The 18050-nt window shown below is 39.9% G+C and overlaps 1 protein-coding gene across 6 annotated transcripts in view; it reads left to right on the forward strand.

Annotated features, from left to right (window-relative positions):
- Positions 1-10580, forward strand: part of VAMP4 (vesicle associated membrane protein 4) — a 41991-nt gene extending 31411 nt beyond the window's left edge. For 3 of the 6 annotated variants that reach the window (XM_049881218.1, XM_049881219.1, XM_049881220.1), the window contains one exon: positions 8926-10580. In XM_049881218.1, coding sequence (XP_049737175.1) covers positions 8926-9156 — 231 coding nt within the window. In that variant the 3' untranslated portion in view covers positions 9157-10580. The other 3 variants (XR_007516885.1, XM_049881222.1, XM_049881221.1) reach the window with 3 other exon arrangements.
- Positions 10581-18050: the final 7470 nt, after the last annotated feature.

Consider the following 18050-nt stretch of genomic DNA (forward strand, 5'->3'; position numbering starts at 1 on the left):
GCACCATTCCCAGGAGTGGCTGTGGCGGGCTGGTATTCAGCCACTGTTTCGTCAGGGAGAAGCAGCCAGCTGCACAACCTACTCACACCTGTGGAACCAGAGAATAATGGCGAACTTGGCAAAAGCTAAGTACTTAACGTTTATTTTACTGTGCTCCCCTGCCCCAAGCCAGCTTCAGAGGCTGGTGATTTCCCTGGGCCTGAGATAGGCCCTACTGAGCACCAGGAACCATTCTTGTGGCCCTGGAGAAGGAATAAATTTGCAATTCGGGAAAAAGATAATGTGCTAGCTCCACTAACCTGGGGAGCTCCGGACAGAAGCACCTCCTGTCCAGGTGTAAACAGTTGTTGGACTTTGAGTACCTTTCCCCCCTGCATGGACCTGTGGGCCTATTTCAGAATAGGCCCTTGTTGGCAGACTGCAACTGTTTCAGCTGTGTGGTAGAGAGGTGCGTCTTCAATATTTGACACTGCTTTAGCTATTAAACAGAGTCCTCACCTACCCACATTTGGGGCCTAAGGACTGGTGGCTCCGCTTAGGTCACCCAGCCACCCACGACGGGTGTAAGGATAACTGGTACCTCCCAGTCCTTAAGACCCAAAGCATATGGGTGCCCACGGCCCATCTGCAGAACCCACCCACCTGTACGCTCTAGGGAACAGGGATGTGCTTTCCTCAGAGACACTTGGGGGATGAATCTCAGCCCCCTGGCTTGTTCAGAGCTTGACCCCCTGCTGCAACCAGATACAGATACCTACACCAATCATTGCTGCCGGTCTAAGACTGTAGGACAGAGCCTGTACCACACACTTGATGAGCAGCTACCTGGACAACTGAGCTGAATCCATACAAGAAAAGTGAATGGACTCCTAGACTGATATACCTGATAATACCTCTAGCCATCTGGTGACAGGACGTCAGAGCTTCAAAGGCAAAGATAATCAAGCTAGCTCATTCAAGCAACCCATTTGGGCATAACAAAACAAAAACCAAGAAGCTAGGATACAGTAAGCAAACATTAAATAAACTAATATAATAACTTCTAGATGTCTCAGAGACAACAGGTCAATATGAAATCACATAAAGAAACAGACTGAACACTTCAACAAGCTCTCGAAAGAATCCAGAGATCTTCTAGATGAGAGTGCTCTCCTGGAATTATCGGATGAAGAATACAAAAGATTAATATACAGAACCCTTTAAGACATCAGGAAGGTGATCATGGAATATGTGGAACAAGCCAAGAAACACACAGATTAAACAGTTGAAGAAATTAAAAAGGTTATTCAAGAACATAATGAAAAATTTAATAAGCTGGAAGAATCTATAACGAGACAGCAATCAGAAATTCAGAAGATTAACAATAAAATTACTGAATTAGACAACTCAATAGAAAGAGAAGCAAAATTGAGCAAGTGGAAGGCAGAATTGGTGAGCTTGAAGATAAAGCACTTGGCACCAATATATTTGAAGAAAAATCAGATAAAAGAATTTTTTAAAAATGAAGAAAACTTCACAATCATTTGAGACTCTATCAAGAGAAATAACCCATGAGTGATTGGAGTACCAGAACAGAGAAGGATAACAGAAAATAGAGAATTGTTGAGGATTTGTTGGCAGAAAACTTCCCTGATATCATGAAAGATGAAGATATCTATCCAAGATGCTTATCGAACTCCACATAAGGTAGATGTTAAAGTCAACAAGACATATAATCAAACTTGACAAAACCAAAGCTAAAGAGAGAATTTTAAGAGAAGCTGGGGATAAACAAAAAGTCACCCACAAAGGAGAGTCAGGACTACTCAGCAGAAACCATGCAGGCAAGAAGGCAAGGGGATGACTTATGTAAAGCATTGAAGGAAAAAAACTGCCATCCAAGAATCATATATCCAGCAAAACTCCCTCAAATATGAAGGTGAAATTAGGACATTTCCAGATAAACAGAAGTTTAGGGAATTCATAAAAGCCAAACCAAAACTACAAGAAATATGAAAGGCAATTCTTTGGTTAGAAAATCAGTACTATCAGATATCAACCCAAGACTAGAAAGCTGGACAGAGCAATCAGATGTCAGCCCAGACAGGAAAATCACAAAAATAAATCAAGGTAAAAAACCGCTCAAAACAGGGAAACAGTGTTGTTATTCTGTAAAAGAAGACAACATTCAAACAATAAAGAGGAACTAAGAAATGTAGTCATAGATCTTTCATATAGAGAGGAAGACAAGTTGATATAAAGAAATAAAAGTTAGGTTTAAATGTAGAAAAATAGGAGTAAATATTAAGGTAACCCCAAAGGAGACAAACTATCCTGTACAGCACAATAAAATACAAGAAAAAAATAGAGACTCAGCAGAAACAAAATCAGCAACAACGAATAAGAGGAAAAGACAGTATATAAACTACTCAGCACAAAAAATTAAGTAGGAAAAAGAAACTGTCAACAACACACAAAAAAAGACATCAGAATGACAGCGTTAAATTCATACCTATCCATAATTACGCTGAATGTAAATGGACTAAATGCACCAATAAAGAGAGAGTGGCAGAATGGATAAAAAAAACATGATCTGTCTATATATTATCTACAAGAGACACACCTTAGCCTTAGAGACACAAACAAACTAAAACTCAAAGGATGGAAAAAATATATATATCAAGCAAACAACAATCAAAAAAGACAGGAGTGGCAGTATTAATTTCTGACAAAATAGACTTGAAAGTTAAATCCATCATAAAGAATAAGGAAGGACACTATATAATGATTAAAGGGACAATATAACAGGAGGATATAGCCATATTAAATATTTACACACCCAATGACAGGGCTGCAAGATACATAAAACAAACTCTAACAGCATTGAAAAGTGAGATAGACACCTGCACAATTATAGTGTGAGACTTCAACACACCACTTCTGGTGAAGGACAGGACATCCAGAAAGAAGTTCAAAGGCACAGAATATCTAAATGCCACAGTCAACCAACTTGACCTTATAGACATATACAGAACACTCCACCCAACAGCAGCCAAGTACTTTCTTTTCTAGTGCACGTGGAACATCCTCTAGAATAGACCACATATTAGGTCACAAAGCAAGCCTTAGCAGAATCCAAAACATCAAAATATTACAAACCATCTTCTCTGATCATAAGGCCATAAAAGTAGAAATGAATAACAAAAAACAGGGAAAAGAAATCAAACACTTGGAAACTGAATAATACCCTGCTCAAAAAAGATGGGGTTATAGAAGACATTAAGGATGGAATAAAGAAATTCATTGAATCCAGTGAGAATGAAAACGTTTCTGTCAGAACTTTGGTACACAGCAAAAGCAGTGCTCAGAGGTCAATTTATATCAATAAATGCACACATCCAAAAAGAAGAAAGGGCCAAAATCAAAGAATTATCCCTACAACTTGAACAAATGGAGAGCAACAAAAGAAACTCTCAGGCACCAGAAGAAAACAGATAATAAAAATTAGAGCAGAATTACATGAAATAGAAAAACAGTTGAAAGAATTAACAAATCCAAAAGATGGCTCTTTGAAAAAATTAACAAAATTGATAAACCATTGGCCAAACCAACAAAAGAAAAACAGGAGAGGAAGCAGATAACCCGAATAAGAAATGAGATGGGCGATATTACAACAGACCCAATGGAAATTAAAGGAATCATATCAGATAAGTATAAAAAATTGTACTGTAACAAATTTGAAAACTAGAAGAAGCAAATGAATTCCTAGAAACACACTGCCTACCTAAACTAACACAAACAAATAGAACAACTAAATAGACCCACAACAAAAAAAGAGATTGAAAAGGTAATCCAAAACTCCTACTAAAAAGTCCTGGCCCGGTCGTCATCACTGCAGAGATCTACCAAATTTTCAGAGAAGAGTTAACACCACTACTACTAAAGGTATTTCAGAGCACAGAAAAGAATGGAATACTCTCAAACTCATTCTATGAAGCCAGCATATCCCTGATACCAAAACCAAGTGAAGACACACAAAAAAAGAAAATTACAGACCTCTATCCTTCATGGACTTAGATGCAAAAATCCTCAACAAAATTCTAGCCAATAGAATTCAGCAACATAAAAAAAAAAAAAATTCGCCATGACCAAGTGGGATTCATACCATGTATGCAGGGATGGTTCAACATTACAAAAAAAATTAATGTAATCCATCATGTAAATAAAATAGAAGACGAGAATCACATGATTTTATCAATTAATGCAGAAAAGCCATTTGACAAAGTTTAACACCCATTCATGACAAAAACTTTCAGCAAAACAGGAATAGAAGGAAAATCCCTCAGCATAATAAAGGGCATTTATACAAAGCCGACATCTTCCTAAATGGAGAGAGTCTGAAAGCATTCCCCTTGAGATGGGGAACCAGACAAGGATGCCCTTTATTACCATTCTTACTCAATGTTGTACTGGAGGTCCTAGCCAGAGCAATTAGGCTAGATAAAGAAATAAAGGGCATTCAGATTGGCGAGGAAGAAGTAAAAGCAACTCTATTTGCAGATGACACGATCTTATACACAGAAAACCCTAAGGAATCCTCAAGAAAACTACTGAAAATAATAGAAGAGTTCAGCAGAGTATCGGGATACAAGATAAACATACAAAAATCAGTTGGATTCCTCTACACCAACACAAGAACATTGAAGAGGAAATCACCAAATCAATACCATTTACAGTAGCCCTCAAGAAGATAAAATACTTAAGAATTAATCTTACCGGAGATGTAAAAGTCCTATACAAAGAAAACTACAAGACACTACTGCAAGAAACCAAAGGAGACCTACGTAAGTGGAAAAACTTACCTTGCTCATGGATAGGAAGACTTAACACTGTAAAAATGTTCTGCTAAAAGCAATAAATAGATACAATGTAATTCTGATCCAAATTTCAATGACATTTTTTAATGAGATGGAGAAAAATATCACCAATTTCATATGGAAGGGAAAGAGGCCCCGGATGAGTAAAGCATTACTGAAAAAGAAGGACAAAGTTGGAGGCCTCACTCTACCTGATTTTAGAACCTGTTATACTGCCACAGTAGTCAGAACAGCCTGGTACTTGTACAACAGATATATAGACCAATGGAACAGAATTGAGAATCCAGACATAAATCCATCCACGTATGAGCAGTTGATATTTGACAAAGGCTCAAAGTCAGTTAAATGGGGGAAAGATGGTCTTTTTAACAAATGGTGCTGGCATAACTGGATATCCATCTGCAAAAAAATGAAACAAGACCCATACCTCACTCCATGCACAAAAGCGAACTCAGTGTATCAAAGACCTAAATATAAAATGTAATACAGTAAAGATCATGGGAGAAAAAATAGGGATGTTAGTGTCCCTAATACATGGCATAAACAGTATATAAAACATTACCAACAATGCAGAAGAAAAAGTAGATAACTAGGAGCTCCTAAAAATCAAACACCTATGCTCATCCAAAGACTTCACCAAAAGAGTAAAAAGACTACCTACAGACTGGGAAAAGTTTTTAGCTATGACATTTCTGATCAGCACCTGATCTCTAAAATCTACATGATACTACAAAAACAGAACTACAAAAAGACGAATAACCCAGTTAAAAAATGGGCAAAAGATATGAACAGGCACTTCACTAAAGATGACATTCATGTAGCTAACAGATACATGAGAAAATGCTCACAATCATTAGCCGTTAGAGAAACACAAATCAAAACTACGATGAGATTCCATCTCACTCCATCACGGCTGGCATTAATCCAAAAAACACAAAATAATAAATGTTGGAGAGGTTGTGGAGAGTCTGGAACACTTGTACACTGCTGGTGGGAATGTGAAGTGGTACAACCACTTTGTAAATCAATTTGGCGCTTCTTTAAAAAGCTAGAAATAGAACTACCATACAACCCAGCAATCCCACTCCTTGGAATATATCCTAGAGAAATTAGAGCCTTTACATGAACAGATATATGCACACCAATGTTCATTGCAGCACCGTTTATAATACCAAAAAGATGGAAGCAATGTAGGTCCCCATCAGCAGATGAATGGATAAATAAATTATGGTATATTCATACAATGGAATACTGCGCATTGATAAAGAACAATGATGACACCATGAATCATTTCATAACATGGAGGAATCTGGAAGACATTATGCTGAGTGAAGTTAGTTGCAAAAGGACAAATATTGTTTAAGACCACTATGATAAGAACTCGAGAAATAGTTTAACCACAGAAGAAAATATTCTTCTATGAGAGTGGGGAGAGAGGGAGAGGGGTTTTCACTAATTAGATAAGAACTATTTTAGGTTAAGGGAAAAACAACACAGAATGCAGGGAAGGTCAGCACAGCTGGACTAAACCAAAAGCAATGAAGTTTCCTGAATAAACTGAACGCTTTGAAGGCCAGTGTAGCAGGAACAGGGGTTTGGGGACCATGGTTTCAGGGGACAGCTAAGTCAATTGGCATAATAATATCTATTAAGAAAACATTTTGCATACTGCTTTGGAGAGTGGCGTCTCGCGGCTCGCAGGCGTACATTTAAGATGCATCCATTGGTCTCAACCCACCTGGAGGAAAGGAGAATGAAGAACACCAAAGACACAAGGTAATTATGAGACCAAGAGACAGAAAGGGCCATGTAAACCAGAGACTACATCAGCCTGAGACCAGAAGAACTAGATGGTGCCCGGCTACAACTGATGATTGCCCTGACAGGGAATACAACAGAGAACCCCTGACGGAGCAGGAGAGCAGTGGGATGCAGACCCCAAATTCTCATAAAAAGACCAGACTTAATGGTCTGACTGAGACTAGAAAGATCCTGGTGGTCATGGTCCCCAGACCTTCTGTTAGCCCAAGACAGGAACCATCCCCGAAGCCAACTCTCCAGACAGGGATTGGAGTGGGTAATGGGATAGAAAATGGTACTGGTGAAGAATGAGCTTCTTGGATCAAGTAGACACATGAGACTGTGTTGGCATCTCCTATCTGGAGGGCAGATGAAAGGGCAGAGGGGGTCAGAAGCTGGCCGAATGGACATGAAAAGAGTGGAGGGAAGGACTGTGCTGTCTCATTAAGGGAAGAGTAATTAGGAGTATATAGCAAGGTGTATATCAATTTTTATATGAGAGACTGACTTGTTTTGTAAACCTTCACTTAAAACACAATTAAAAAAGAAAGTTTTTTTACAACCTTCCCAGGAATGTGACTGTTTATTGATGATTTAGTGTGATGTGATACAATGCACAACAGAAAGCTTTGACGATTAAAAAGTCCAACGTTAATATCTTTCTTATGCCTTTTTTTTTGTGTGTGTCTTGTAGATAAAAGCCATCATGGCCTTGGTTGCTGTTATCCTTTTGGTAGTGATTATCAGTAAGTATTTACTGGAGTATTACTTGTTGGGGACATCATTTGTTTTAGAGTTCATTTAAATTCCCTTTTAAGTTTATTTTCGGTTGGCTTAGTATGACTGATGTTTGGTTATTGGGTTTTAGTATGACTGATGTCAGGACAGAGTAATGACATCTGACCTGAGGCAGGGGCTCATAACCTGGAACCTATGAATCCCTGGAAATGCTCTAAATTGAGAATGTGCAGATGTACATTTTTATGAGGAGTGAATTTATATCTTTTCTCAGATTCGCAGTGGAAATTTTCCTCTACCTCCCCGCCCCTGCCCCCCCCCCCCCCAAAAAAAAAGTAGGACTGAGTGACTTGTCCAAGGCCAAAAATGGGTACTGTTACACTCAGGACCACCCACATTTTCTGTCTGTTGTTAACTATCAGGCGTGGCAAACTTCATCTCATAACACTCTGTTTGAAAGACCAGATAAGTTCTCCAGATGATGAAGGGTTATTTTGTTTATTTCTTTGGTGTTTTTGAATTTGAGCATGATTTTAGCCATTAGAGCATAGCTCCTGCTCCTTTTTTTCTTAATATTCTTTTTTTATGGTCAGATGATTTTTAACATCTCCTTTTCTCCAAAACCTATTTACCTGTGTTTACCGGGATTTTGTGTAGATTTGGAAAGTATCTCAAAATTAAGCATTTGAAGAACTCTATTTCACTGTTCTCTTTTTAAACAGAAAAAAGTTTTGCTGAAAAGAAATACATATTGTGGACTGTTTGGAAAATGTGGAATGACATACAGTTAATGTAACTGTTGTGTATACTCTAGTCTCATGAATGTGAGCATGCTTTTTGAAAATAAGATAATATACATACTTTCTAATAACTGTATTGTGAATTTTTTTTCTGTGTTGTTAAATACTTTTTACAATATTTTAGCAGCTACATGCTGTGCTTATACTAACTATCAAAATCCCGTTGTTGGATGTTTAGGTGATTTTAGGAAAGTTTTGCTTCTTTCCCATTTAAGTTACTTAATATCTGAGATAGAAATTGAGTCCTCATTAGCCATTTCCAAAAGTGGTCACAACTATGTTTAGGAATATTTCTTCTTATGTAGCATGTGAATCTGATTTTGATCTGTTCCTCTTTTCATTTTTTCTCTTGCAGTTCTTATAGTTTTGAAATACCGTGCTTGATTTGATGACAGAGATCTTCATTAAACAAGATCCGGGACAATAATAGTAATAAAAGTTTGCTGCATCAGTTAAATGAAACCTATGTAGGTAACTTTCAGAACTTCTTTTTCAAGAAACTGAGAAGAGGCAAGTATCCCTTCAAATTGGAGCATTGAGAATGTCCAGTTATCTTCTTCCCTTCTAACAAAATGTGCTTTTAATAATTATGTTTAAGGCAAAAATAACCAGCCTCTATTTTGCCATATTCCAAGGGTCTAATTTGAAACTAGATACTTGCCAGTTCACGATTTGTGTGTATAGTTAAATACTGATGATGATATTTCATGCTGTTATTTTAATGGCCTAAGGACTTGAACTACTGCCTCAGTGTGGGAGTCCGGCGAGGTCAGGGAGCCTCTGCAGAGCACCAGAACATTGTGCTGAGAGAGATGCATATCCGTTTGGTCAATGTTTGCAAGGAGATCATTCTTCTCACGTTACTGTTGCTTCGCAAGCAATTTCTACATGTTTATGGGTGTAAGAAAACTGAATGTTGTAAACATTGCTGCCTTCAGGCACAACTAAAAACATTCCAGTAAACCTATTTTTTACCTTATAAGGGAATGTATAATAATATTTTGGCATTTGTACTATGGAAATGGGAAACATGAATAATGGAAAGTCATAGCTTGTCACCGTAAAACTGGAGATAATGAAATATTCGGAGAACATCATTGGAGTGTTTGAAAATGACCAGTATATAGCTGCAGATCATGGTCCAGTCTGTTTTCAGTTAGCCTCCAGTAAGGTGGGACCAGTGATAATATGAGTAAATGAAATCCACAGGTCATTTATTCCCTAGTTTCATTTTCACTAATAGCTCCCCTCTTTAACTCCAGCCAGCCCTTTAACCAGAAGTACTAAAAGTAGCAAAATCATCTGCTTTGAACTGATAACCTTTGCGTTCCCTTGATCGTTTTCCGGGCAATGCGTGTTGTACAGTAAAGGGTCAAATCAGCCAGTAGTAATGAGTAATCAGGAGCCTGGGTAATCTGTGTGCAGGGTTTGACCCGTGTTTATAATGTTATGTTGTTAACTTTAAAATGTGCCAACCTCCTTGTGTTATTCAAGTCATTGTGAAAGTACGTAGTCCATTAATCATGTGTGTGGGGAGGAAGCTTTGTAATAAAATTGGATATTCTTCAGAAATCTGTATACCTGGACATCCTGAGAGAATATACTCTCTACATTTTATGAACTCCCTAAATTTGAAATAGGAATACTAGACAATAGGAGTATTTAAATAGAAAAAAAAGATCCTGTATAGGTTTTTACTTTTATTTTTTTGTTATTTTAATTCAAAATGTATGAAAGATAGAATCCGTTTATGGTTTTTTTAGTTCGTTTTAAATTCTGCAGGATTACTACCAAGAGGCAAAAATGTTCTATTTAGAATGGAAAGGAATTTGAAAGGAGAGAGCAGATTAAGAGACATTCAAGATACGTGCAAGTTACGAAGATGTAAATATAACTGTTAAATTTTATAATTTGTTAAGAGCGTTAAAAAAAGAGAGAGGTCTTACATACTATTGGAGTATGGTCTCTCCATTCTTTGTAGATATCAGCTAATGTAAACAGCACCTGGGCTCTGATAAACCCTTTGAGAAAATGGGAGACCCAGGAAAAGAACAGTTCTAGAATTGCAGTAGCTAATAGTTTCAGCTGCAATGGAAATCTTTGAGTGGGCAGAATCAGGCCTGATGTGTGTTACATGTGTCCTTTATTTGGGATTGGAACTAGAATCAAAAGTGGTTAATTTCCCATCGGTTAGTGTAGAAATCTGATTTCTCCAGGATATCCATAAGTAAAGATGAAGAATGTTTCTCAAAGACAGTACCAACCAGAATCCACGTTTCTAGTGTTTCTTTTAATAAAGCATACCACTTTCAAATAAATAAGTATAAAAAATGGAGTAATTACAAATTTTAATCATAGAAAATAAATTTTATATGACAATATTATAGACATATTGTTCTCTTTGTAGTTAAATACGCTTCGGAGATTACTGGCGGCTGACCTGTTAACCGTCAGAACTTTGTAATGGGGCTGGTTTGAGTCACAGTTTATCACTTCATCTTCCTGGTCTTGAGTAGTCCTGAGACAGTTACAGTGGTAACCTAGGAGACACGAGTCGTCTTAACATCAAAAACAGAAGAAAAAAAGATATCTTTCAAACTGATGCCAGGCCCACCTTCCTTCCCTCCCTTAATCATTGGTTTTCTCGTTCAGCTCAGATCATCCTGCGCTTGAGAAGTGAAGTTTTACCACCATCAAAACTGTCATTATTTAACAACAGTGAAGATCAGCAAAAAATTGTAGCTTTTCAAATACTAGTTGATACCGGTGAAATCAGGTCATTCTGTTTTCATAATGCCTGAACACACACTTGTGGTTTGTGTTTAATTACAGAAGCCTGTTACCCTGCAGCGATTTTACGATGATAATGCTGATCGGTTGACCCCCTTCTGACTCTAACTATATAACTATAACCTGCGGTCTTTTGGTTCTTATATCCTAGCATGGCTCACTGGAAATCGTCCTCAGAATGTATAAACTCAGGGATTTCTGGATGAAAGGAAAGTTCAGTATTGAAAGTGGAGCATTACCTAAAAAGAAGGAAGAGCATTGAGCACACATCAGATACAGAAATATTCATGTTAGCTGTCCTATATAGTCTTTCTGTGCAGCTACTCTGCATTAGAAAAACTTCAGCATTTTTGATAGCAAAAATTGGCATCTTTCAGCTCTGCGTGCATGTGGATACCCTGAAAATGATACCTGTACAGACTGAAGAGGCAAGAATAAAGAGAAATTGAAATCCCTTATTGTCAGTACGCCCTTAACTATGCGTGATGCCTCCTCAGCATTGTTGCCCACGCTGACTCTGCGTCTGCGTCTTTGTGTGCGGTGTGACTAGGAAATACGCAAGAAACTGGTGTTCACGTTGAGACTGAATGCCATTAGATGTCCGTGGTTGCACTGAGTCAGAATTACTAAGTCAAGGAGAACTCACTGTCCTGTATAACTCACTGTTCTGGATAACTCACTGTCCTGTATAACTCACTGTTCCGTTAGTCAGATCTGTTTTCATATGGAGCTATGACTGGAGTCAGTGTTTTTTTTCTGTGAGTGAGGAGTAAGAGCATGAATCAGTCAAAAGCACTTGTCCGTTTGTTTCAGAATGCAGTGTAGTACTCGTGTTTGTGCAGGAAGTCGCCACAAAGTCACGCTGGGTCGTAAGGAATGGAAGGTACCCAGCTCCTCAGTCTGTCCTTCATTGCCTTTTCCACGTTGTAGGCGAAGGGCACCATTCCTTCGACTGGTGTAGGGCTTGGGCCTTCTTTGTAAGTTTGACATGGGTCTCACTTTTTTGGGGGGAAACTAAGTAAAGTAAGGGACAGGGGACTGCAGACTCTTCTGGTTCCTGCTGTATGCCGAGAAGCTGCTTGGAGCAAATGAATAGGAATTAGAAGGAAAGTATGACAGACCCAACTAAAGGGAATAAATGCGAACACGAACTTGTGAAAACACCATATTTTTGTGTCTCCCCAGCACCCAGCACAAAGCTGTACACCTGGCAGGCGCTGGATAAAGGTGTGTTGAATGAATGTTTCAACAATGGATGTGCGTAGGAAGTCCCAAAGGTGGCAGTATGCTAGCGTGTGCGAGTCGTCTTGCATGGTGCTCACTTCGGAGGTGGCGTGATTGACGTAATAATGGGGCCTTTAGCCTTTACTAAGAGTTACTAGTGCTATTGTATAATCATTGAATATAGAATTCTGGTTTCAGAGTATTCCGTTAGGTTCTTTGAGGAGTCCTGGTGGAGCAGTGGCTAAAGCACTAGGATGCTAACTGAAAGGTTGGCAGTTTGAGCCCACCAGCTGCTCTGCAGGAGAAAGATGTGACAGTCTGTTTCCGTGAAGATTACAGCCTAGGAGACCGTATGGGGCAGTTCTGCTCTGTCCTGTAAGGTTGCTATGAGCCAGAGTTGACTCAGTGGTAATGGGCTTATTAGGTTCTTTACAATTGAAGAGCTCTTGGAATAAAATTATTAACTATTTTAAGACTACAAAGTAAATTGCATAAATCAGAGATTTTGATCAGTAAAATGTCAGAAGTCAGACTAAGAAAATACAAGCACTTTGCTTTTTTGCCTTGGGCATATGCATTGTTTCACATACCACACTCCTGTATTTAACCATTTCGATAAGTGCCTTTGATGTTAGAAGATGTTTGATGGAAGATGAACTAATGTAAATGCCTTGTGCCCTCTTCTCTAGCTTCTCAGTTCTTCATAACTATTTTTGCCAGTGTTTCGAAGTTCAGTGCTTTGTTTTCCTCTCAGATATTTATTTGTAGCCCTCCCCCCCCCCACACAGTGAACAGTAAACTAAACTGTTTCATAGAAAACAGTTTAAGCTTAAGCACTTTGGCTTATTCAGCATGTGTTACCTGCTGCCTTAACTTCAGAGCATAGGTTATTTAAAATAAATGTGCCTAATAAGCCCTAATTTAATCATTCCTGTTTCCCAATAAAGTACATAGAAGAAAAAAAGAAATTAGTTTACCAAAAACTATACCTCATATATAACCTGTTGACAGACTGTTGACAGGAGGAATTCCTAAGTGTGAAATCACTGAGTCTCAATGCTGAGAAGACAATTGGTGGAAAATACTCATGCTTTACCTCAGTGCCTCCCACTTGAAAGAGGAAGGCAATATCTTGGCTCAAGGACTCAGACTCATATGTCACAATCAGAAAGCCTGGCACCGATTCCTCAGCTGCTGGGGTGCTGCCTTTAGAGGCAGCTAGAGTACACATTCTCTCCAGCCCCTCTACCCACACACTAAACCGAACCAAAACCAAACCCAGTGCCATCGAGTCGATTCCGACTCATAGCGGCCCTATAGGACAGAGTAGAACTGCCCCATAGAGTTTCCAAGGAGTACCTGGAGGATTTGAACTGCCGACCCTTGGGTTAGCAGCTGTAGCACTTAACCACTACACCACTGGGGTTTCCACCCACACACTAGACTGTCAGATACCCAGAGGAGGTGTGGGAGGGGGATGATACTGGGGCAGGCTGTACCCTGGGACATGTAGTCGCCACAAGTAAAGTGGAATGTAGATGGAAAGTACCCTGCGGATGAGTGATGGTATTTAATATAATTTGACCATTCGGTCTGTGAGAGAACCAGGTGGGAAGGTCAGATCCCACCTACATCCAGCAGAGTCATACTTAGTAAATACCTACTGAATGCTAAAAACTGCACTGGAGCAGTAAACCGCCTGCTTTTCAGCTACAGATATAACACAGGGTTTGGGCTAGTAGCCAAATGTGTTCATTGAGAGGGGCCAAGGGCAGTGAATGCACGCATCCCCTTTATCGAGAAGTAGGTCTAGATCTCATCATCTAAGGATGTGTTACCTGATTAGAGTTCATGCCCTGGAGCAGTCGAGCCAAAGAAACATACTCCAAGTCCGAAAGAGTGAGAGTTTATTAAGGAGATGTCGACATCACCAGGGACCAAGCAGCAGCACTGGCTGTCTCTTTGGAGCCCCCAAGAGCAATTTTACATTAGTGCTTACAGAGAATCTTACAAGCGTTACACGTGCCTTTGTAGCCTGCAGATGGCCTGTCTGGAGGAGTTATTCATTACAAGATAGTGACAAAAGACTCTATCAGACTAAAGAGATACATGCTGGACATCTCTTTATCAGGCTAAAGATAAACATATCAGGCACCTGGCCTCTGGTTTTCCTGTGGTGGGGGGGTTGTTAAGTCACAGAACAGAACAAAACAAAGTTATTTGCCATCAGATTAAAACAAAGAACAAAGTCATTAACATTAGGTCAAAACAAAGTCATTAACAGAGGTATGTGAAGGAGGGGCAGGCAGAGGCTGGAGAAAAACTTATTGGTTCATCATGCCCTTTTGTCACGCTCTCAGTCGCCCATTTTGAAAAAGGAGAAAACGTGCTGGGGAGTATTTGGGTCACAGGATGTCTAAAAAGATAGAGCATGGGTCTTAGGAGTAACTGTAGCAGCAAGGGAAAAAACATGCCCCATCGCTCCCAGTAGCAAACAAGCATGCTGCTGTTTATTCTGTCTTAAACTCTCTCTTCCCCACTTCCCCTGTCACTTTGACCCCATATCTTTGCTCCTCTTCACAGCAGTAGTCCTTGAAGACGTCCATACTTGCTGCTCTAGTTCTTTTTTGACTATTTTTTGGGAAATATTTCAGTCAAGCTTTTGCCGTCATTCTCCACCAAGCCTACTCTTGTCAAGGTCACCAGTGACCTCTGCACTGCTGTATCCAGGGGAGGAATCTCAGCCTTCATCTTTGCACATCAGGACATTTGATGCAGTTGATTACTCGTTCCGCCTTGATACACCCTTCCCGGGCTTGGTGTCCTCTTGCCTTGCTGGTTGCTTCTCCTCTTCTCACCAACTCTTAACGCTGGAGTGCTCCAGGCTCAGGTTCTCAGTCCACTGTCTCTCTACAGCCCTTGGTACACTAACTCCGTGGGTAATCCTGTAATTGGAAATGCTGTCTGTATGCTGACAAACCTCCAGTTGATGTCGTCCACACAACTTGAGTTCAGACTCATAGCCAGCATTCTGTTTCACATCTTCATCATTCATTTCAAATTTAACAAGTCCAAAACAGAACTCTAATTCCCTCTCCCAAACCTACTCCCCATGCGTTTGTTCCCATCCGCATTGAAGACAACTGAGTCCTTTCAGTTACTTAGGCCTAAAACCTCGGAGTTATCACTGATTCCTTAATTTCTTTCACAGTGCACATCCAATTCATTAGAAAAGCCGCCTGGTTCTGTTACCAGAGAATAGCCTCGGTTCTTATCTTTGGTGTAGGAAAGAATTCGAACACTGAGACAAATAGTGCAAAGCAAGCAGAGGTTTATTAGTTAGCAGGGGGTTAATAGTGAAAGTACACTTGATCAGGGAGTGTCAGGCGGGCTACTCAGAGAGAAAGGGTCTGAGAGCCTGGATACAGTCGTTTTCTTAGAGCTTTATATCCTTTTCTCATGGCACCGCCTTCCCTTTTGTTAACTTTCTTAGGGCTGGAAGCTTTGTTGGCTTAACATTTAACCAAGTCAGGGACCCTGTAGCGACCATTTTCTCTCTTTCTTTCCCAAGTGCAAGCTCTCCCCTTCCCCCTTATAGTTCTACCTTTAAAATATATCTAGAATCTGACCAATTCTTATTGTCCCCACTGCAACCACCTAGTCTTTAGCTATCATCATCTCTCACCTGGAATACTGCAATTCTTGTCTAATTCCGTGCCCAGTTAGTTTACCCAAGTGGTCCCTCCTACCATAGTCTGTTCTCAACAGAAGGGTGAAAATGATTCTTTCAAATTGTTATCATGTCATTCCTTTGCTGAAAACTCTCCAATGGCTACCCACCTTCCTTAGACTAGAAGTCAAGTTACCTTTCTGACCTCCTTGCCTGCATTCTCCCCCTCACTGACCGTGCTGCAGCCACACTGGCCCCTTCCTGTTCCCCAAACACACCACGGCACCCAGCTCAAGTTCTGGGTTCTCACCAGTTCAACTTTGATCAATAAAGACACCACCAGGGTTAGGAACAGAGAGGATTTATTCCGAGCCTGTACACAAGCTGAGGCAGAGGAATGTAGCCCTTAGATTCTGCCTGTCTTAGGTTACACGGGTCACATCTTTATCTCTGAGGAAGGAGGAAGTTCTTAAATCATACAAGTACAGGTGTTCACATTCTCTAACATACTAAGCCAATGAGCACAATACAGTCCTAAACTTATTGTAATGTTAGCATGTCTCATTATCCTATCCAGTCTCCACCTAGGGGAGTGGTTTTCACTGTGTTCATGAGCCCTTTTCTGACCTGTGGGCTTGAGGTTCTGGTGCAGGGGTTGGTAGTTGACAGTTGTGTTCTCGTGGTTATTGTTCTGAAAGTTTAACAGGGAGTTGTTTTGTTCTTAGCAAGCTTTGTGTAAACTAGACTCTTTCAGGACACACTGATGGTGTCAGCCAGGCATGCTTGTGCCCCAGGCCTTTGCACTTGCTGTGTCCCCTGCCTGAGAAGCTCTTCCTTCTATAGCTACATGGTCAGTTCCCACACATCCCTTGTCTTTGGTCATATTTCACCTCAATGAAGTCTCTCCTAGTATGCCGTCCAACCCCTTACCCTATTTTTCCAAAACATTTAACCCTAATAATTCTGTAATTTCTAATTTGCTTAATTATTATGTTTATTATTATTGTTATTTATTGTCTTCCTCCCAAATCCCAAAATGTAAGCTTTATGAGAAAAGGTATTTTTGTCTGTTGTTCTCTGATACATGCTGCCCTAGGCTGGATTCTCTAGAGAAGCAAAGCGAGAGAGAGAGATTTATATCAAGGAAGTGGCGCACACAGTTGTAGAGGCTGGAAAGTCCCAAGTCCGTGGGTTAGGCGTCAGGCTGGAGGCTTCTCCTGACTCACATAGCTGCAGGAGCTGACAAACACAAGATTGGCAGGTCAGACAGCAGACAGTTGGCTCAAGTCCCAAGAACTGGAGGTCAGGTGATGAGCCAGGCACAAAATCCAGAGCAAGCAAAAGGCACCAGGTTTTACCATATGTATTGGATGCAGGCCCAAGGAGACTGCTTTCAGTTGATTGGCCGCTCATATCAGATCTCATCATGGAGGTGATTACATTATATCAGATCTCATCATGGAGGTGATTACATTATATCAGATCTCATCATGGAGGTGATTACATCATTACATAACTGCCAGACTACATAACTACCAAACCACCGAGAGTCATGGCCCAGCCAGGTTGACACACAACCTTAACCATCACTATCTCACTATGCCAACCCCCACTGCAACAGTGAGTGTTAGAGAGTACTCAATAAAAAATGGTTGAATGAATGAGTCACTTGTTCAGAAGATACAAAGGAAGGCCATAATTTTGAAAATTGTGTACTACAGGAAATAAATGGATTTTTCAAATACCTCAACATGTGCAGTAGGATGCAAGACATGGCATCCATAATTCAAAAAACCATAAAAAGAGAAAAGGGTGAGACAAAAGAATAATTACATGAGTTATGAAGACAATCAGGTCAGCTAAAAGGGGGGAGCAAGTTAAAATAAGTGAGTTTCCAGGAAACAAGTTGCACCATAATTTATGAAACCCTTTACCGAAGCAGTAAAGAATAGAATTGGCTGCAGAATACCGGTGACGTGGAAGGGGTACTCAAGAAGCTGCCACATAATACAAGAGGAAAAAGACCAGATCTGTAGATGAAGAGGGTGATGATAGATCTAGAGACAAAAAAATAAATTATATAGTATTCTCAGGAAATAAATCCAAAAAAGTGAAGCAGAAGCAATAAATAAAAAAAGAGATCCAAGATGAGAGTGTAGTTGATGCCACATA

Source organism: Elephas maximus, chromosome 3 (assembly GCF_024166365.1).
Source record: "Elephas maximus indicus isolate mEleMax1 chromosome 3, mEleMax1 primary haplotype, whole genome shotgun sequence".
Taxonomy (NCBI): Eukaryota; Metazoa; Chordata; class Mammalia; order Proboscidea; family Elephantidae; genus Elephas; species Elephas maximus.